Source organism: Lithobates pipiens, unplaced genomic scaffold (assembly GCF_037356315.1).
Source record: "Lithobates pipiens isolate NorthernLeopardFrog02 unplaced genomic scaffold, aLitPip1_a1.2 Scaffold_25, whole genome shotgun sequence".
Lineage (NCBI taxonomy): Eukaryota > Metazoa > Chordata > Amphibia > Anura > Ranidae > Lithobates > Lithobates pipiens.
Window position 1 is genome coordinate 235,114,169 of NW_027507787.1, and position 23,092 is coordinate 235,137,260.

Consider the following 23,092-nt stretch of genomic DNA (forward strand, 5'->3'; position numbering starts at 1 on the left):
GGCCTCTGGGCCAAATCCGGCACTCCAGGCCATTTCATGTGGCCCTCGCTGCACCTCTCCAGCAGCTGCGGCAACTCCTCTTGTTTCTGCCTCCACCTTGTCTCAGCCGAGAGGGGGACAGAACTCATGCACCAGATCCTGCATTTCTCTGTGCAGTCACAGCCCCCCTCATCTCCACCCTTCCCTGGTCTCCGCATTCAGCAGGCTCCAATCCTCCTCTGATCCTCCTCCAGACCCTGCACTTTCTGCTTCCCAGCTTTGCACAGTGTCCATCAGTGCTGCCAATCAGTGGCGCCTATTAGTGCCCCCTATCAGTACCCATCAGTGTTGCCAATCAGTGCTCCCTATCAGTACCCATCAGTTGCGCCTATTAGTGCCCATCAGTGTTGCCTATCAGTGCCCCCTATCAGTACCCATCAGTGCTGCCTATTAGTGCGCATCAGTGTTGCCAATCAGTGCTGCCTTTTTTGTTTATTTAGCAAAAAATAAACCCCCCCCAGTGGTGATTAAAGCGGGAGTCCGCCGGGACTCCGCATTTTTTTTTTATTTTTTTTATTTTTTTTTAAAGCCAGCAGCTACAAATACAGCAGCTGCTGACTTTTAAAATAGTGACACTTACCTGTCCAGTGCGCCCGCGATGTCGGCACCCGAAGCCGATCTGTAGATCGTTTCTCGGGTGCTGCCGCCGCCATCTTGGGTATGGGAATCAGGAAATGGAGCCTTTCGGCTTCATTTCCCGGTTCCCTACTGCGCATGCGCAATAAGGACGGTCCCTGCTGCCTCTGGGATCTGTGTGTTTTCCCAGCAGGCAGCGGGGCACTTGGGGAAAGGGGTGGGCACTTGCGGAAAGGGGCGTAATATACGCCCCTTTCCGCAGAGAGCTATCCCGGAAGTGGGTGCAGATACCTGTACTGTACAGGTATCTGTACCCCCCCCTCCCCCCTGAAAGGTGCCAATTGTGGCGCCGGAGGGGGGGAGGGTTCCGATGAGCAGAAGGTCCACTTTAGGGTGGACCTCCGCTTTAAATACCACCAAAAGAAAGCTCTATTTGCGTGAAATTTTTTTTAATAAAAATCTCATATGTGTACAGTGTAGTATGACCGCGCAATTGTCATTCAAAGTGTGAGAGCGCTGAAAGCTGAAAATTGTCCTGGGCAGGAAGGGGGTGAAAGTGTTCGATATTGAAGGGGTTAATTGAGAAATATATAAAACCTTCCCACTCATCAGAACACCATTTTGGTTAGTAAATAAGGGATGTCGAGTCCCCACGCATGTGCCCATAATCACCATCTACCCTCATACATAATAAAAGAACTGTGCTAAAGAGGGAAAGATGTCCCATATCAAAGATGGCCGTCACCATCACAACCTCATATGGGTGTTCCGTCCGATTGGGCGACTGTCAGAATTGGTAATGGTAGTGACATGCCATTGCCGCCATCTTGCTACACCCTGCACTCTTCCATAGTAAGGATACACTGAGAAGGGGAAGGTGGACATCTTGACACACCCAGCGGAGTTTTGCATTTTACACTTATTTTTAATAGCATAGTGAGGCTATATAGTGAAATACGTCATTTATTACTCCGTCTGACTGGTTAAATGTTGAATTGTAAAAGCAACGAACTTCTGTCAGATTAGCAAATCTATGAAATTAGCAGGCTCGCCACTGCTTTTAAAATTCAACATCAAACCAATCAGACGGAGTTCTAAGTGCTGTATTTCACTATATAGCCTCACTTTACTTAAAAAATAAATGTAAAATGCAAAAAACTCCGGTGGGTGTAACAAGATGTCCGCTTTCCCAATTCTCAGTGTATCCTTACTATGAAGGAGTGAAGGGTGTAGCAAGATGGCTATGACGATACGTCACTTCCGTTACCAATTCTGACGGGTTGCCAAATCTGATGAAACAATAGGCGACCAGTCAGATTTCGTAACGGAAGTGACGTTTCGTCATAGCCATCTTGCTACACTCCGCACTCAGGCGCTTCCTTAGCAACCAATGATGAGTGACGCTGGTTGGATCACGTAACGCCGCGCTGCCCATTCAGAGAGCAACGTGCCGTCGGTCACGTGGTAGCAATGGCTCCGGTGAGGTGGTGTGTACCTGGTGAGTGGTGGAGACGGCTAGGGAGGGGAAAGGGGGAGATCACGGGGGCACCGGGGAAGTGATAGGCCCAGAAAAACGGCGCTCACTCTGGCTGTTGGAGATGTGAACAGTTGTCATTTTTTTAGTTCTGTTTATGACCACATTGAGGAGATTTTGCCCCCATTGAGGGAGTTCAGGGGTCGGGGTCCTGTAGGGAGTTCAGGGCAAGGTCGGGCCCAAGTAGGGAGTTTAGGTCGGGGTCCAGTAGGGAGTTCAGGGCAGGGTCGGGGCCCCGCAGGCGCTCAGGTCGGGGTTCTGCGGGCAGTTCGGGTCGGGGGCCCCGCGGGGCATTCAGGGACCCCAGGGGGTGTTGGGGTCGGGGGCCCTGCGGGGCGTTCAGGGGCCCCAGGGGGCGTTGGGGTTGGGGCTCCGTAGGGAGTTCAGGTCGGGGTCCTGTGGGGAGTTCAGGTCGGGGCCCTGTAGGGATCTCAGAGCAAGGGTCAAGGTCCCGTGGGGGACTCAGCTCAGGGCAGGGATTGGGTCCCCCTTGGGGAGTTGAGGGCAGGGGTCAGGGTCCCGTAGGGAGTTGAGGGCAGGGGCCCTGTGGGGAGCTGAGGGCAGGGGCCCCGTGGGGAGCTGAGGGCAGGGGCCCCGTGGGGAGCTGAGGGCAGGGGTCGGGGCCCCGTGGGGAGCTGAGGGCAGGGGTCGGGGCCCCGTAGGGACCTGAGGGGCCCTGTTGTAGGCAGTTTAGCTCGGGGTCCTGTAGGGAGCTCAGGGCAGGGGTCAAAGTCCCGTGGGGAGCTCAGGGCAGGCATCGGGGCCCCGTGGGGAGTTGAGGGCAGGGGTTGGGGTCCTGTAGAGAGTTTGGGGACGGGGTCCCATGGGGTGTTCTCCCCCAGCCTCAGGTCCATACAGAGAAACTGAACCCCAGAGAGGGGTGAGTGGAGGGATCACCGGCGTGGTCTGTATCAGTCCCTACAGTGGCAGTTGGGATTTGTAGTCAATGTTGGTAAACATTGATGATGCAGCTTTGTGGGCGGAGTGCAAATAAAGAAATCTTCTCTCTGTAGGGGAGTGGATGTGTGGGCGGAGCCCCCTTATGCAGTGTTTCTTCTCTCTGTATGGGAGTGGCTTGTGGGCGGAGCCCCCTTATACATTGTGTGTCTTCTCTCTGTAGGGGAACGGCTGTGCAGTCTGGAGGATTGTACTCCAGGACACGGGACCTACTGCAAACACGGCTACATCTTCGCCTCGCTCGCCGGTTACGTGGTTAAGTCATGTGACAATGATACGGTAAGTATGCAACGGATTAACTGGGGAAAATGTGAAATCTTGTTCTCTTACTGAGGGTTGCACACAGTTGCTCTGCTTTAACCCTTTCGCTGCCAGAGCTGTACATCAGACCCAAACGTGTAGAACCTAAGGGGTTAATTCTCTGCCTTGTGTTTAAAAAAAAAAAAACTCTTTGATCCTGTCTTCTTTGATCCTCCCTTTCTTCCACTGTCCCTAATCCTTCTGACCTGGAAGCTGATTGGCTGCCATGCACAGCTGCACCAGATTTTGCACTCTCCAGCTTTAGTAAATCCGCCCCATTGGTTCGGTATTCAGAACTTTTTGTTTCAGCTTTGTAAATACTCTTTGTCTTCTTCCTCTGCAGTCTGTGTTATCTGTGGTGAGGGACACGGATTCCCTTCTTCTACCAGATGTGGGTGTCATTGTGACATGTAAGGTAAGCAGTATACCAGCAGAGGCTCTGCCATAAAGGGCACCACACAGCACCTATGTGTCCGTTGGGGGCAGAACTATCCATGTGGAGTCCCTGCGGTGGTGCACATTGTGCCCATTACTACTGAAAGTCAAAGCACCGACAATCACACACAATACAGGGCAGATATCTATAGAGGGACACCGACAATCACACACAATACAGGGCAGATATCTATAGAGGGACACCGACAATCGCACACAATACAGTGCAGATATCTATAGAGGGACACCGACAATCGCACACAATACAGTGCAGCTATCTATAGAGGGACACCGACAATCGCACACAATACAGTGCAGATATCTATAGAGCGGCACCGACAATCGCACACAATACAGTGCAGATATCTATAAAGTTAAAAGGGGACCCTAAAAGAAAGGGCACTTGGGATGTCATTAAAATTCATGTGCGTGTAAAGGCAGGTGTCCCAATACTTTTGGTAATCTAGTGTAACTAAGCTCCATTTCATGCTAAATAAACTAAATTATTAATGTATCCTAAAAAGAAAACTATCTTTAGATTTTTTACTCCAAAAGTTATTTATTAAAATAAATTTGATAAAAATCCCCAAAATCCGATATTTAAAAATAAATAAAAATAAAAGATTTTTATCCACCCTGCTTTACACGCCCATGATCTTTTAATGGTATCACCATTCAAGGAGGTTATAAAGGGGATCTGTGGCAGTCAGTGAATTTCTCAGTTTGGTTTCATGATTCCTCTAAAGGGTTTTCTCTTGCACCTAGGTGATGAGTATACACCAGAGATTTGCTAAAGTTCAGATCATGTTTATTGGCAACAGAGCTCTGAAAAACACATTTAGAGGTACAATCAGGTGAGATGCACTCCTTCCCTTCTTCTTCTTTTTCTTCTTCTCCCCCCTTTTTTTTTTTTCTTTTTTTTTTTTATTTTTTTATTTTTATTTTTTTAAATCAACTGTCCCCTTGAAGGCAAGCTTTTCATGAATTCTATCAAACTTCATTGCAGATCCCTTACTGCAATGATGTGGAAGCCTCACTCTAATCACATGGGGAGTCCTGAACTTCTAAGCGGGAAAGTGTTTTCTCATCGTTTTCTGCATGCGTCGGCTGAAATTTTCTTCTGAAAGAGAAAAATCCACTTGCAGAAAATAGTTCTAATTTCAATTTATTCCCTTGCTTACCGGGCACCTAAACCCCCCTCTCCTGCCCAGACCAATTTTCAGCTTTTAGCGCTCTCACTCTTTGAACGACAATTGCACGGTTATGCTACACTGTAACCTAACAAATTTTTTTTCATTTTTTTTTTTCCCCCACAAATAGAGCTTTCTTTTGGTGGTATTTGATCACCTCCTGGGTTTTTTATTTTTTGATAAAATTAAAGAAGACCGAAAAAATAAAATACAAAACTGTTTTGTATTTTGTTATTAAATTTTGCAAACATGTATTTTTTCTCCTTCATTGATGTGCGCTGATGAGGCTGCATTGATGGGCACTGATGAGGCTGCACTGATAGTTGGCAGTGATGGGCACTGGTAGGTGGCAATGATTGGCACCACTGTTGGACATTGATAGGTGGCACTCAGCATTGATGGGTGGCACTGATTGGCACTGTTATGCACTGGTGGGGAGGGGGTGCATCGGATCAGAGTCACGGATCGGATCATTTTTTGGATCAGCAAATAATTGAATTTGCAAAAACCTGTGAAAATTCCATCATCATATAGTCCCCACTGTAATATCCACCATCTCCCCCCACTGTAATATCCACACCATCTCCCCCCCACTGTAATATCCACACCATCTCCCCCCCACTGTAATATCCACACCATCTCCCCCCCACTGTAATATCCACACCATCTCCCCCCCACTGTAATATCCACACAATCTCCCCCCCACTGTAATATCCACACAATCTCCCCCACTGTAATATTGGCTGAGTATGTCTGGGTTTTGCCGAGTATGGCAGGGTATGGAGGGATGGCTGTGACTGCAATTGTCACAGAGCAGCGCTGTGGGTACTACAGATCCAGCCCACAGCGCTGCTGCCATCCGATCTCTCCCCTCCACTGTACAGATCTGTACACGGAGGGGAGAGAGGAACCGGCGTCAACATGACGCCGGTTTGTTTACAAGCGATCACCCCTTTATTTGACGGAACAATCGCATTGTAAACGGCTGACGGGTGCACCAAGATGGCTGTCGCTCCGGAGCTAAGCCGAGGCCATGGAGCGCGACCTGTGCCGATACGAACAGGGTAACCCGTTCGGATCACGGATCGATGACTATCCGTTGCACCCCTACTGATGGGCACTGATTCGTGGCACTGGCAGGCAGCACTGGTGGGCACAGATGAGATGGCTGGGCATCTTCCTCTTCGGGACCGATGTCCCTTGCACAGAAGTCGGTGATCGGCTTTTTTTTTTCTCCTCATGCTGTCAGCGTGAGGAGAAAAAAAAAACGATAACCGATCTTCTGTTTACATCAGGTGATCAGCTGTCATTGGCTGACAGTGATCACGTGGTAAGGGGCCGAGATTAACCCCTTACTCCGATCTGTGATTACCCAGGTCTCATTGACTCTGTGATCACAGGGGGCACGCGGGGAGCGTGCATAGGAGAGTACGTCTGTTGATGGCCTCCTGGCAAAGTAGGTCTGCGCTGTAGCCATCATACGGCTATATTGCAGATCTCAAGGGGTTAAGCTCAATGTGGACTTTTGGGAAAATAATTGAGCCATTTTCTGTGAGCAGGAGGAGACTGGATATCTAGGAAATCTTACAACTATTGCACCAGTGCACGTTGTATACAACAAATTCCTTTATTATACACCTGAGGACATGTTATAAGAGGGATATCCTGCCACCTGGACACTGGCAAGAAAAGACAGGAAGGCTTTAGTTGTTTTGCTATTGTCCTAGGTCAGGGGTCTCCAAACTACAGCCCTTTGCTTGCCTTTATCTGTCCCTTGGGGCACTATTCCTCCCACTGACACCAATGATGGGGCACTATTCCTCCTATTGACACCAATGATGGGGCACTATTCCTCCCGCCGACACCAATGATGGGGCACTATTCCTCCCGCTGACACCTATGATGGGGCACTATTCCTCCCGCTGACACCTATGATGGGGCACTATTCCTCCCGCTGACACCTATGATGGGGCACTATTCCTCCCGCTGACACCTATGATGGGGCACTATTCCTCCCGCTGACACCTATGATGGGGCACTATTCCTCCCGCTGACACCTATGATGGGGCACTATTCCTCCCGCTGACACCTATGATGGGGCACTATTCCTCCCGCTGACACCTATGATGGGGCACTATTCCTCCCGCCGACTCCAATGATGGGGCACTATTCCTCCCGCTGACTCCAATGATGGGGCACTAACATTTAAAAGGGCACAATTCCATCCATTGACACCAGGGATGGGGCACCATTCCTCGACACCTATGATATGGTATTTTTTTTTACTCCCACTGGGTACCTGGACATTTTCTACTCCCAATGACCCTAGTTCGGCCCCCCCTAAAATCTGAAGATCAGTAAACTGGCCCTTTGTTTAAAAAGTTTCAAGTCCCCCCCCCCCCCCCCCCGTCTTCTCACTGACCATCACACTAATTTATCATGAATTGTAGATTTCAAATTTTTAGCAGGGGTTCCCTGAGACCGGAGAACTATTTCAAGGGTTCTTCTATGTTGAAAAATGGTTCCTTCTGGGATTAGGAGTTTGTTTGTTTTTTTTTTATATATTTTTTTTTTTTCTGGATCCATTACCTATGGATTTTAAGAGGAATAGTACCCGGACCCTGCATGGCATGCAGTGTTGCCAGTCAGCACTGGACCATGCACAATAATATATTACCTTGCAGAGGGGTATGGTGCTAAACAGATCTTCACCTGGGAAATCGAGTCCCTGAAGGACCTTGGTGGCAGAGCCTGACTTGATGAGTCAAGATTGAACCCCCTGGCAGGGTCCTTCAGCATGGTGCCCTGGGGTAGTCATTGCTGGTACCATAAACTAGCGACACAACTCCCTTCCTCAGGTAAGGAGGGACCTGGATGCACCCCCATATAATATATCCAAAGGGTGTCAGTGTGTTTCACGCGGCTCTGTTGTCCTCCACCTGTTTTGGTTTCTCTGCCACATCCGGGGGAACTTGCCTTTTAGCTCCTTTGTGACGAGGGAGGAATTCTCATCTATAGCTGAGGTACAGAAGCAGCTTTGCAGAATACCTACTGGTTTGAATCATCCTGGTCACAAGTGAAAACAATCCCCCTTCTCCATAATCCTTATTACCAGGTATATGAGGTAGAGGAAGTTGAGAATGTTCTGGTTGAGGGGGGGGGGGGGAGTGCAGCAAAATCCTCATCCTGAAAGACTCCCCCTAGGGGGGCGTTGTTTATCTCAGAGACCCAAAGCCTTTGTGAGCTTTCTTGTAGAAGTCGCCTGCCGAGTCTTCTACTCACAAAGGTGGCAGGATTTGGATCATGGCATCTGCAGCAGCATCCCTAATCCTTGCCTGTACATCCTCATTTAAAGACAAAGGAAGAGACGTTGCTGAAGTAAAACTGTATGACATTTAAAAAAACAATGTATAAAAGCACTTGCGAGCATGAAAAAAAAAAAAGGAGCGCTCCTGTCCAAACCATCGGCGCAGCGTGCGTGCTCCGAAACGCATTGCGTCATTTCCGGTGACGTCACACGCCGCTGCAGTCCACGTGCTTTCCAGCCTACACACCAAGCTAGTGATCGGCACCCGCAGGAGACCAGGCTAAACGAACCAAAGCCACAACCCAGCAAACGCAGAGACTCGCCCCACAGGACTTTCTGATGTGCCTCACTTCACTTTACCCAGATGTTAGAGCTTTTTATGCATTTTTATTTATTTACTTCAGCGCCGCCTCTACTTTTTTGTCTTTGCATGTTCCTGGAGTTTTCTTCTGCTTGCCCTAAGTTATGAACTGTTCATCATCATCATCGAATCCCCCATCTTTTGCCTATTTTAGAGACTTATTCCCCCCTATTTTACACCATCCACAGGCCTTTTATAGACCACTGGCCTCTGGATTGATCATCCCACCCCCCCTTTTTATATAATTAACAGCTTGCGTCAGTACCATCCCATTTTACATCCTCATTTAACCCCATCATTCCTGACCACTTTCACCCCCTTCCTGCCCAGGCCAGCTTTCAGTGCTGTCACACTTTGACAACTATGCGGTCATACAACATTGTATCCATATGACATTCTTATAATTTTTTTTCAAAACCGATCAAGTTTTCATGTAAAGGCAGAAGGTGCATTCTATGCAATAAAGTGGTTGTAAACTCTTACAGACCACTTTAACCTACAGGCAAGCCTAGATTAAGGCTTACCGGTAGATGCAAGAAATATCTCCTAAACCTACACGATTAAGGAGATATTTCCCGAAAAACAGGCACCGATGTCTACGGCGCAGCCGCACTGAGCGTGCCGTTATTGAAGGCGATCATGCCGTCACTGTTGGCTCCCGCGTGCATGCGCCGGAGTGATGTCATTGCTGCTCCGACTCTGTGACTGGCTGGAGCAGCGATGATGTCACTCTATTATAATAATCATAATCTATAACGCTATCATGGCGGCGACGGAGGACGAGGGTCGCTTCGGGGGCTTCAATCTTAGGTAAGTAAGTAATTCATAATGAGCTAGTAGCTGCAGGGTTTTTTTTTTTTTTTTTATTAGAGAGGGTTTACTTCCGCTTTAAGATAAAAAGCCTGCTGTGTGCAGCAGCCCCCCTAATACTTACCTAAGCCCCCTCTCAATCTATCGTTGTCCACGAGTGCCTCGGCCATCCAGGACTCTCTCCCTCCTTTGGCTCCCGCTACTGTCAATCAAAGTCGGTTAGCGAATAAGGAGAGAGGGGGACGGGACCGAACTGCGGCTCCATGTGTCTGAATGGATACATGAAGCCTCGGCTCGGGTGTCCCCCACCCCCCATAGAAGCTGCTTGCTGTGGGGGGGGCACTCATCAGGAGGGAGGGACCAGGTATCCAAGAAGAGGATGATCTGCAAATCAATTGCGCAGAAAAAGGAACTATGACATGTTTGTTTGTTTTTTCTTTAAAAAGAACAAAAAAACAGACTTTACAATCGCTTTAATCACCACTGGGGTTTGTTTATTTTTTTGCTAAATAAACGAAAAAAATATATATACATATACATATATATATATATATATATATATATATATATATATATATATATATATATATATATATATATATATATATATATATATATATATATATTTATTTTTGTTTTCACTGGTGACAGTATGTAAAACATTTTTTTATTACCTTTGTTTTTTTTTTTTTTTTTTTTCTTTTTTTCGTAATACTGTGACCAGAGCAATAGTGTTGCTCTAGTAACTCTGTACTTTTTTGAATCAGGATTTTCTTAATCGGGGTATTGAAATTTTATTATACAATTTACTGACATATATATATATATATATATATTTTTTTTTTTCTATTTTATAGAAGGGAAGACATCCGAGCAACAGAAAAAGACAAGGTAACAGCTGTCTGTACAACTCAAAGCATTGTATTCATTATTTATTACAAGTGTTTATATGGCGCCAACAATGTACACAACACTTTACATATAATGTACATTCATATCAGACCTTGTCCTCAAGCTGCTTCCAGTGTGTGTATATGTATGTTTTATATATATATATATATATATCTCTGTACACAGCACATTCCTGAACTCTGCAGTAACACACTACTTAAAGTGGTTGTAAACCCTTACAAACCACTTTGACCTACAGGTAAGCCTAGATTAAGGCTTACCTGTAGGTCCAAGAAATATCTCCCAAACCTATACGGTTTAGGAGATATTTGACCGAAGACGGGCACCGCTGTCTACGGTGCATTCGCCGTAGACAGCGGCGCGCATGCGCACTGAGCGTGTCATCGTCTATGACGAAGATGCCGCACGTCTTGGCTCCCGTGCGCATGTGTGGGAGTGACGTCATCGCGGCTTCGCCGAATGACAGCGGCGGAGCTGCGAGACCCACCGAGAAGATGGATGCGCCGGACTACAGGGGACAGCGGTGACTTCGCTGGCTCCTGTGTCAGGTAAGTGACACATAATGGACTACTATGTGATGCAATGCGATGCGATGCATAGTAGTCCATTATGCTTTGCCTTTGCAGGGAATGAAAGAGGAAGTAAACTCATCAGGGTTTACTTCCTCTTTAACCCTTTACTCTCTATGCTGCATACACCTGCAGTCTGTACTTGGCACACCCCTGAATTCTGGACGTAGGGCACCTTAACCCTTTACTCTCTATGCTGCACATATGCCTGCACTCTGAACGTAGCGCACCCCTGAACTCTGTTCTCTGAACTCTGCATGTAACACACTACTTAATCCTTTACTCTCTATGTACACGTACACCTGCACTCAGTACATGGCACACCCCTGAACTCTGCACCCTGGACGTAGCGCGCCCTCCTGCACTGTGAACGTAGCGCCCCCCCTTCACTTTGGATGCCACAGACCCCTCAGTACTTCTGTGTATCTGAGTAGATGCATCATCTTGTAGATATAACTGGCCCTTTTGAGGGCAGCCATAATGCTAATGTGTCCCGCAATGAAATTGAGTTTGACACCCCTGATTTAGAAGTTATTTAACCTATTAGCAGGTCTTTGGAGCATGAGAGGAAACCAGAGTACCAGGAGGAAACCCTTGAAAACACAACGGGAACATGCAAACTCCATGCAGATAGTGTATGTAGGGCAGCACAGTGGTGTAGTGGTTACTGACAATGGGACCTCGGAGTTAATTTTACCTCCACCCCTGAGCTCTGTCACATAGCCTCCCTGGCGGTATTCCAGAGTCTGTCTCAGGGTAAGATTTAAATACCATAAGCGGTATTCCCGAGCCAGACTCGGGACCGCATCGCTGGATCCATGGAGGGGTTTACTTACCTTGTCCCCTGGATCCAGCAATATCCCCCCCACTGTACGAGCGGCTCGTCCTCCGCTCGATCTGTCACATCACCAGGCTCCGTTCCCTGCGAGCGTTGCGACGCACAGGGACAGAGTTCGGCGCCAAATTCAAAAGGTAAAATGCACAGTATAGATACAGTATACTGTTATCTTACAGATTACAGTACTGTATCAAGTAATTACACATCCCCTTTGTCCCCAGTGGTTTCTCCAGTGTCCTGCATGCAGTTTTATATTATAAATACTGTTCTTTATGCCAGGAAACTGGAGATTGTCCAAAGCAACCAAAAAATGTCCGTTTACATCAAAAGTGGTTATAGACCAGCTAGAAAACAGCGATAATAAAATTTAGAATCACTCACAGAATTGAGCCATAGTAATTAGTGGGGAAATTCATCATCAAACACTAAAAGTAATGACAGCGACAATTCTGCAACTCTGGATATTTCAGTGTTTTTTTATTTGATTACATTATTGAATAATTTTATCATTATATTATTTGTTATTTATAGTTATTTATTTTATTATAAGAAATGTGTGTGTGTATATATAATTATAATTTATGATTTCAAATTTTATCATACCCGGGATGTCTACTAGACTCTTGTTTGGACAGATTTAAGTGAATTATTTCTAATGCCGCATACACACGGGCGGACTGTATGGCGTACTTAGTCCGTCGAAACACATTTCAGCGGACAGTCCGCTCGTGTGTGGGCTTCAGCGGACTTTTTCAGCGTGCAGTCTGGCGTACTAAGTATTTCGGATTTTTCGAAATTCTGTCCGTCGTACTTTGGTTTCAGCGGACAATCCGCTCGTCAGTATGCTAGTTCGACGGACTAAGAATGGCGCATGCCCAGAAAGGATTTACACGGCGGAAGGTTGCATTGCTGTGTATTGGACTTCCTATTTCTAGTCCCGTCGTACGTGCTGTACACGTCATCGCGCAAGCTTTCGACGGACTGTTTGTGCATCCGTGTGTGGTCAAGTCCGTTCAGTCGAAAGTATGACGGACTGTCCGTCGGATTGTATGACGGACTAAGTACGCCATACAGTCCGCTCGTGTGTACGCGGCATAAGAATTGCAGGCCTACAATATAAAATGCTAAATAATGGTACCGCTTTCAGCACCTGAAATCGGAAATAATCATACCGCCAGGGAGGTTAATCATGACCTCTGACTCCCACGTAAAATGGGGCATTAGACTTTGAATCACTTTTATTTTTGCACACTGTTCGATATTAACGTTTTCAATGTTTCCTTAGGTTGAAGTTTACAAATGTTTTCGGCCAGGAGATATCGTCATGGGAAAAGTTGTATCCTTTTTATTGATAGAAGTGATATAAATAGAGAACCCGTTTCCAGATAGCAACACAACTGCAATCACTTAACCGCACTGTACGCTTTGATAGTTATCATTTTATATGGCTGAAATCCCCTTTTTAAAGTGGCATTTAAAGCTTCATATTTAAAAAAACAAAAACAAAAAATGTAAATAACACATGTTATACTTACCTGCTATGTGTAATGGTTTTGCACAGAGCAGCTCCAATCCTCTTGTTTTGGGGCCCCCCACTGACTCTCCTCCTCTTCAGCATGTGCCCCTAATATAAATCCGCTTTTCATGGGGGCACCTATGTGGACTCGTTCCAGAGCCGCACTCACTTGGCACAGCATTTGATTGACGGCAACTGGAATAAATGGCTGCTGCTGCCATCAGTCTGCCCAATGAGGAGTGAGACAGCGGCGAGAGCTGCTGCTCTTGCACACATCGCTGGATCAGATCTGGCTCGGGTAAGAATGGGGGGGGGGGGGGGGCATTATGCAGCACAAAATGTTTTTCGTATAAATGCATACAATGCATTAAGGTGAAAACCTTAGTGTTCCTACAGCATGCTTGTTATACTCGCTGGAACCTATATTTTTATATATTATAATCGTGTGTGTGTGTGTATATATATATATATATATATATATATATATTATTATATAATTTTATATTTATAGATTTATTTTTACACTGGAAACTGCTAATCACTGGTGCAATGCCAGGATACTGCAGAAGGGTCATGCACGTTTTTCATCTGCTGTACGTTGGCATCCTATCCATAATGTTTTAAACAATTCTTACCTCTATATAATTTCACTGTAACACTCACTTGTTTTGTCAAATATATCTCCCGGTTCGTATGAAAAACATAGCTTTAAAATTTCTTACTGGCAGTTTTCATCTTGCTTGTGGGCATGTGAAGCCCACAAGCAATACAGTTCCTAGATACAGTGATGCTGAGCTACCAGCATGCTCAGTATGTACGGCGCGGAGCGCATAAACTTGTTCCCGCGCATGCTCAGTATGTACGGCGCAGAGCGCGTAAACTTCTGTGTTGCCATCACAATGTCCGGTGGCGTCGTCGGAAGTGCCCGCCCCACTGTGATGGCAACGAAGAGATTTGTGTCACTTCCGGTTTCGCGAATCTCACGAGAACGAGCAGCGGCCATCCACACTGACTCCTGGGAATTACGGACGCATAGCTCCCAGGAGACAGTGCGCCGCCGGAAATGGCGGCCATACCCGCGGGTGGCAGAGACCAGAAAAGCCACTGAAAAGCCTCCTTAGGAGAACCACCCTCCGGAGAACAACCCTTAGGAGAAAAATTTTCGAATTTTAGAACGCTTAACGTGTGTAAATGCTGTTAATGTAAAGTAGTTAAATCAGGTGGAACTCCGCTTTAATGCACGCATTGGATAACTTTAGTCTGAAAGGGCTGCTGCTGCCCTTGTGCGTTCAGTAGGCACTAAAGCTGAAAGTTACCAATTTAACAATGTGTGCAATTCACATGGTGGTTGCCTAGTAGTTTGGCACTTAGAGGTTTAAACAGGAGGTGAGGTGGCCACATATTTCCTCATCACTGCTTGTCAAACACCTCTGCATGGATGACTTTTTGGAGGTGTGATATGATGTATTGCAATTCATGGCAGCCAAAAATACCTTGGGGGACAACCTTACCATTGGATTGAATGGAGATTGTGATGACTTGCTTATTTATCATTAGAAAGAAAATTCTCCTTGACGTCCTCTCTAGATATCCCTGGGAGATTCTCAGTCCAATTACCTGCTCACTACAGCAGAAAACCAGCTGGGTGTAGTAGTCGCACATAGTGAAGCGGGTATGTATGTGTGTGTGTGATCTGTCTTAGGTGGCATCCTCTGCCGGGGGGGGGGCGTGACGCCAATAGAATGCATTTGTGCTGTAAAATGTTTCTATGCATACATCATAAGATACACAAGATATGGGTGTTTTTTTGTTTTCTGCCACTAATCACCACCCCAGAACGCCAGGATGTGCATGGGCACGTTGGGTTTCGTTTAGCTGCCATACACCTCTGATAGTGGAATTCTTTGCACCTCTGTGTGTGTGTGTGTGTGTGGTGACCATCACCGAATGGACTGTTCATAAAGGTAGTTTCATTCATTAGATCGCTCTATTCAATGGACAGCGGTACAGAGACTCCCTTACTGTGCTGCCAACTGGCAGTAGTGGTAAGGGAAAACAATTTAATGCTATTAACCACTTGCTGACAACTATGTATATAATAATTGTGCATTTTATATTTTCTCACATATATATTTTCTCACACACGCTTGTCACCATCTGACACCAAATAAGTTTATCTTGGTCTCAACAGACCACAGGACATGGTTCCAGTAATCCACGTCCTTAGTCTGCTTGTCTTCAGCAAACTGTTTGCGGGTTTTCTTGTACATCATCTTTAGAAGAGACTTCCTTCTGGGACCCCCCACCCCTTCAACCTCTGCAGCAATGCTGGCAGCACTCATACGTCTATTTCCCAAAGACAACCTCTGGATATGACGCTGAGCACGTGACCTCAACTTCTTTGGTGGACCATGGCGAGGCCTGTTCTGAGTGGAACCTGTCCTATTATACCGCTGTATGGTCTTGGCCACCGTGCTGCAGCTCAGTTTCAGGGTCTTGGCAATCTTCTTATAGCCTAGGCCATCTTTATGTAGAGCAACAATTCTTTTTTTTTTTTTAACACTAACGAATCACATGACACCGGGGAGAGAAAATGGCTAATTGGGCCCAATTTGGACATTTTCACCTAGGGTGTACTCACTTTTGTTGCCAGCGGTTTAGACAGCGGTTTAGACATTAATGGCTGTGTGTTGAGTTATTTTGAGAGGACAGCAAATGTACACTGTTATACAAGCTGTACACTCACTACTTTACATTGTAGACAAGTGTCATTTCTTCAGTGTTGTCACATGAAAATATAGAAGAAAATATTTACATAAATGTGAGGGGTGTACTCACTTTTGTGAGATACTGTATATACATTGTGGTTTACTGGGATTATAGCTATAGTTCTCAGCTTTAACCCCAGTACCATTATCTCTCATCCTGTGGCTGGCTTTCTCATGAGCCGCTGGAATGCTTTCCGAAACACTCCGCGAGGAGGGGGAGGGTCCTCGCCTCCCACCCACCGCTTCCTGGTGTTTCTCAGGCTTACTGTTTCCATTAGTTCGCCCGAGAAATGATCCGACGGTTTGCGGCTGGTTGCTCCTATAGGCAATCAAAGAGTAGGTATTCTTTGATGGCCTTGGAGGACCGGAACTATATCACTTCTGGTCCAGGGTGGAAGTAAATCGTAATTTTTTATTTATTTTTTTTTTACTTTTTTTTTTCACTGTTTCTGTTTAATTTGTTGTTTTTTGTTATCACTTTTATTTCTATTACAAGGAATGTAAGCACCCCTTGTAATAGAAATAATAGATGACAGGTCCTCTTTATGGATAAATCCGGGGTCAAAAAACTTAATTTTGCTTTTAACTACTTAAGGACCGCCTCACGCCGATATACGTCGACAGAATGGCACGGCTGGGCACAATCACGTACCTGTCTCTTTAAGTGCCCAGCCATGGGTCGAGAGCGCGCCGCCGGCAGCGCGCTCCCGACCCGGTCCTGAGCTCCGTGACCGCGCCCCCCGATCACCACTTGTGTCCCGCGATCGGATCACAGCTGAAGAACAAGGAGAGGTCTGTGTAAACAAACCTCTCGCCGTGCTTCCTAGTGTGGCCTTCACCGATCGTCTCTTCCCTTTTTATAGGGAAAGACGATCAGTGACGTCACATGCCAGGCCACGCCCCCTACAAAAAAAACACATAACGTCATACAGAACACCAACACTGCACCCTAGTGGTTAACGCCTTCACTGCCAGTGTCATTTACACAGGAATCAATGCATTTAAATAGCACTGATTGCTGTATAAATGACAATGGTCCCAAAAATGTGTCAAAAATTTGCGAGGTTGTCGCAGTCAGAATAAAAATCGCTGATCGCCGCAATTACTAGTAAAAAAAAAAAATATTAATAGAAATGATATAAAACCATCCCCTATTTTGTTAACACTATTAACTTTTGCGCAAACCAATCAATAATCCCTAATTGCAATTTTTTTTTTTTTTTTTTACCAAAAATATGTAGAAGAATTAGGCCTAAACTGATGGAAATTTTTTTTTTATATATTTATGGGGGGATATTTATTATAACAAAAGGTAAAAAAAATATTTTTTTTCAAAATTGTCGCTCTATTTTTGTTTATAGCACAAAAAATAAAAACCGCTGGGGTGATCAAATACCACCAAAAGAAAGCTCTATTTGTGGGGAAAAAAAGGACGTCAATTTTGTTTGGGAGCTGACTGTCGCACGACCGCACAATTGTCAGTTAAATCGACGCAGTGCCGAATCGCAAAAAGGGGCTTGGTCCTTTGGCTGCAAATTGGTCCGGGGCTTAAGTGGTTAAAGATAAAGACGAGATTTCGGGTCTTTTTGACCCCAGATCTCTCCATAAAGAGGACCTGTCATCAGTTATTTCTATTACAAAGGATCTTTACATTCCTTAGGGGGGGGGGGGAGTTACAACAAAAAAATTAATAATTAAAGGAACAGTTTAAACATAAATAGTAAAATAAAAAATGTAAAGCGCTCCCATCCCTTTGCAAGCAAACTCATGCGTAAGTCGTGCACGCATATGTAAGCGGTACTGGCACCACACATGTAATTTTACCGTTAGACCACCTCCGTAACTCTATACCGGTAACCTGTAAATCTGTCGGGGGGAGGGGCTTGGGGGTGTTGCAGGAGAGGAGCCAAGCCTGAGGCCGCTCTTCCTTTCTAAGATCAGGCTAGTTGGTGTGCGGCGTCTCTGCATTGCACATAGATGTGACTTCTGGGTCCAGACGCTTGCACCCGCATGAATTGTGGATTACTGGATCGTGGTGGTGTGCATGATCCACCAAGATATCCAATCCTGGTTGCAGTGGCGGACGGTTGCTGTTCAGCAGTGATAATTGATTAATTGGCTGTTTGTTTTTTTTTGTTTTTTTTGCTTCCACAGGGGCGACCATGGTGCCGATCAGCTGGTGTGAGATGCAGTGCCCCAAAACGCACATCAAGGAACCCCGGAAGGTTGCACGCGTACAACCGGAGTTTCTGCAGACCTAAAAAATGAAAGCGTGGTCACCACTGTACACCTGATCCTACCCGTCACCACTGTGTGGTTTGTACATGGGAGAGAGATAAAGATAAAGGAACTTTGAGTTTTATAACCCCGCCCTGCCTCAGAGTCCCATTAATGGGGTCTTTACACCCCGGAGAGCAGGAAGGATTTGCTGATCACATGACTGCTGTGATTGGCTGTCAGCGGTCACGTGATTGGGAACCAAGCCTGCCAGCTCCTGGTCATTAGTAAGGACCGAGAGCTGTTTTGGGGAGGGGGGGGTGTCTTTTTTTTCAGTAAGCGTGCTGTCGGCACAAAACCTCTGCCATGTGATGCATATATGCAAGTATTAAAGCCTACCCTCTTTGCATATATGCATTACATGGCTGACAAGAGGTTAACATGTTAAATCGGTATTAAACCCACAAGCAAAAATGTATTATATTGCAACAGTTCTTAAATGTGGTGGCTGCATTCCTTTTTTCTTTTTTAGGTTGGTTTTCTTCTATTTTCATCTGGTGATCCTGCCCATAAGTCTGTTTTTTTTTTTTTTTTTATTTTCAATAGCACAAGCTCTCCAGCGGAATGCATCAATTGCAGGGATGAGACAAACCATTTACCGTTGACAGGGTTGCATACAATGATCCTTCTTTTTTTTTTTTTTTTTTTTTTTTTATGTAAAACCCTTTATAAAAAAGTTTCATCAAAATAGATTTTCTCCTTTTTGGATTAAGTGTTGGGTGGAGTTTGGCTTCAATTTGTTAGTGTATTCAAATCTGCTAACAAATCTGCCCCCCCCCCCCCGACTGACTGCTGCTGTTTGCTGTGCTCCTTCGTCCAGAGTGGGGGCGCTCTAGTACGGGGGGGTGTTACAGACTGGATCACTGGGTGAAAAGAGTGGGGGGAAAAAAAAGCAAAAAACACATGCAGCCGCCACATCCAATGATTGGTAATCTGCAATATATGACGTTTTTGGATCTGGGTGTAATACGGGACGGAAAGCAAACTGTGCTATTGGTGAATCTTGCCAACTGATGGTCCGGGAAATAGAAACGGCTGGCAGGTGACTCCTTCATAAAAAGTTATTTTTATGTTGAGTTCTTTTGGATGTGATGTGAAATGCGCCGGATTTATCAAAGTATCTGTGTTGCCCCCATTTTTTTTTTTAAATACACAAAGTCAGCACTGATTGGTTGTTGTGGGATAATATAAGACAGATCTTTGATCAATTAGCTGCACGAGTTATCGTTAAAAAAAATCTCGAGTCAGCCCCTGCGATCTCTGTGCAGAATTTCCCGATTCATTCATGTAACAAGTGTAGAGAGTTCTCTGCTCACTCGGCTGTCAAAAAAAAAAAAAAAAAAACAGACAGCCTACCAAGATTTCCACAACATTGTCTGAGTTGTTCGATATCTATAAACATTCCAACATTTTGTATCAAAGGAATGAAATTTGGTCTGTAATTGAGGGAAGTTTTAACTACTTTAAAGATTAAACCTTTTTCTGACACTTGTTTCTTCCAAAGTTAAAATGTGTATTTTTTTGCTAGAAAATTACTTGGAACCCTCAAATGTGTGTGTGTGTGTGTGTATGTATGTGTGTATATGTATAATAAATATATATATATATATATATATATATATATATATATATATATATATATATATATATATATATATATTATATATGTGTGTGTGTGTATATATATTATAAAAAAAACTTTTTTTTTTTTATTAACAGAGACCTTAGGGAATAAAATGGCAATTGTTGCAATATTTTATGCCGCACTTTATTTGCGCAGCGGTCTTTCAAACGTAATTTTTTTGGGGAAAAAATACACTTCAATTAATAATTAAAAAAAAAAACGAAACAGTTAAGTTTGCCCCATTTTTTTTATTTTTTTTTGTATATTGTGAAAAGATGTTACGCTGTGAGAATTGAGAGAATCGTGATTCTTATTCTAAGTTAAAAATAAAAATCATGATTCTCTGGACTGCATGTGGTGTGAACTGGCCCATAGGGGACTTTTTGTCCCCTATGTGATAGGGGGGGATAAGAAAATAAAAAGTTTTTGACAGGAGAAGACAGATCTTGTGTTTCTGCTCAGCAGGAACACTGATCTATCTTCTTACAGTACAAGCAGTCCCACTATAAGTCGCTGATCGCCGCCATTACAAGTAAAATAAAAATTCCATAAAAATTATCCTTAATGTGATTGTAGCCGCATTAGTGCAATTGTGACAGAGAAAATTGAGTACTGTCCATGATACTTTTTTTATTTGCACTAACATGCAATTTTTCAGGACAAGCTTTTGGGGTATGTCCCCTTCTTCAAGGTCCAAGCAGTACTGATTTACAAAAAAAAAAAAAGTCAACAGTACTCCATTTTCTCTAAAAAAAAAAATATCCCATAGTTTGTAGACGCTAACACTTTTGCACGAACCAATCAATATACACTTATTGAGATTTTTTTTTTTACCAAAAATATGTAGCAGAATACATATTGGCCTAAATTCATGGAGAATTTTTTTAATTTTTTTTTACTTTTATCGGATGTTTTATAGCAGAAAGTAAAAAAAAAAAAAAAAAAAAATATATATATATATATATATCTATATATATATATATATATATCTATCTATATATCTTTCTTTTTTTTATAGCCCAAAAGAAAGCTCTATTTGTAGGAAAAAAAAGAGACAAAAATTTTATTTGGTTACAGCGTCACACGACCACACAATTATCCGTTTAAAGTAACGCAGTTCCATATCACAAAAAAACAGCCTGGTCATGAAGGGGGGTAAAACCTCAGGAGCTGAAGAGGTGAAAGTGTCACTAAACCCACATCATAAAAAGCTATCAATAAATGCTGTATTACACACTGTTCATACTCATTCAGTCGCTATGAGATTCCTTTTTTGTATTCTGCAAAAAACCTGGTTGATCCTGCTGCTCTCTATCTCCCCCTCCTGTCCATGTCCCCAATGCAGTTGGGGATTTTTGAGAGCAGTGGTGTCAGCTCTGCCCATGCTCAGTTTTCAGTGAGTTTCTATGCTGAGCATTTCCTCCCTATCGCATCTGAGCAATCCATGTGGCTATAGAGCCACACATGTGGCCGTATACACAATGCTAAATGACAGCCCCACTCCCTCCCTCCTCCATGTCCACTAACCAGCTTAACATAATGGAGAGGGATATTACATGTACATCGATGGAGGCTTCATCTCCCTCTTATGCTAAGACACAGACTGGAGGGGCATGACACAACCTTTGACTGTAAGAAATCTGCCCCACACCATGTTCTTAGCAAAAAATAAAGATTTCATATCAAATATATATTTGATTAAAACCAGTTTATTGATATTTATTTTTACTCTATATTCCAAAGGCTGTTTTTTTTTTTTTTTTAACATGTCACGCAGGACTTGAAGCTCCTCCTGCTTATGTTGCCCTGCAGACAGGCTGCGAGAGAGCTGGGTCATGTGACAGCTGTATATCTATTAGGAAAAAATATATATATTTTTTTTATAAAATTACAGAGCCGTCATCCACATACAGAAATGGAAGGAAGAATGTAATTCCTGGATGCCGCTGTAAAGTGTTTCACTGTGCAGCCCAGGGTCACCTGGAGTCATCAGAGAGCACAGTTTCCCCTTGAGTTTACCGTACAGCCCATGCTATACTGAAGGTTTCATATAACCAAGTGTTTCCTGGGGTCACCATAGAGATAAGTGTTTAACTCACCATGCAGCCCAGGGTCCCCTGGAAGCACCATAGAGCCAAGTGTTCCCTGGACTTGCCATGCAGCCCAGGTCCTCTGGAGTCACCACAGAGCACAGTGTCCCCTAGAGTTACCATAAAGCCCATTGTCCACTGCGTCTAGTGTTTCCTGAGGTCACCATAAATGCCAAGTGTTCCTTGGACCCACCATGCAGCCTAGGCTGCCCATAGAGCACTGTGTGCTCTAGTGTTACTATACAGCCCATTGTCCACAGAAGCACAATCTATTCTAAGGCTTGCTGGGGTCACCATAAAGCCAAGTGTTTTCTGGACTCACCATACAGTTCTGGGTCTCCATAGAGCACAGTGTCCCTTAGAAGTATCATCTAGTTAAGTTTTTTTCATGGGGTCACTATAAAGCTAAATGTTCCATGGACACAACATTCATCCCAAGGTCCCCTGAACTTAACACAAAGCCCATGGTCCCCATAGAGCACAGCATCCACTTGAGTTGCCATACAGCCCATTGTCTACTGAAGGGGCTCCATCTAACCAAGTATTTCCTGGGGTCACCATAGAGCCAAGTACTCCTTAAACTCACCATGCAGCCCACAGTCCCCTGGAGTCACCACAGAGCACAGTGTCCCCTAGAATTACCATACAGCCCATTGTCCACTAGAGGTCCTATCTAATCTAGTGTTTCCTGGGGTCACCATAGAGCCAAGTGTTCCTTGAACTTCCCATGCAGCTCAGGATTCCCATAGAGCACAGTGTCCCCTTGAGTTACCATATAGCACATTGTCTACTGAAAGGGCTCCATCTAACCAAGTATTTCCTGGGGTCACCATAAAGCCGAGTGTTTCTTAAACTCACCATGCAGCCCACGGTCCCCTGGAGTCACCACAGAGCACAGTGTCCCCTAGAATTGCCATACAGCCCATTGTCCACTAGAGGTCCTATTTAGTCTAGTGTTTCCTGGGGTCAACATCAATGCCAAGTGTTCA

At 44.7% G+C, this 23,092-nt stretch overlaps 1 protein-coding gene across 1 annotated transcript; it reads left to right on the forward strand.

The window, feature by feature from the left end:
- The first annotated feature begins 1,965 nt into the window (after positions 1 to 1,965).
- EXOSC1 (exosome component 1) lies at positions 1,966 to 19,877 on the forward strand. Its single transcript, XM_077455677.1, has 8 exons — positions 1,966 to 2,113; positions 3,270 to 3,385; positions 3,750 to 3,821; positions 4,607 to 4,695; positions 10,367 to 10,400; positions 13,114 to 13,164; positions 14,932 to 15,016; positions 18,267 to 19,877. The coding sequence occupies exons 1-8, from the start codon at positions 2,086 to 2,088 to the stop codon at positions 18,371 to 18,373; spliced, it is 582 nt and encodes a 193-aa protein (XP_077311803.1). The 5' UTR covers positions 1,966 to 2,085; the 3' UTR covers positions 18,374 to 19,877.
- The last annotated feature ends 3,215 nt before the right edge of the window (positions 19,878 to 23,092 follow it).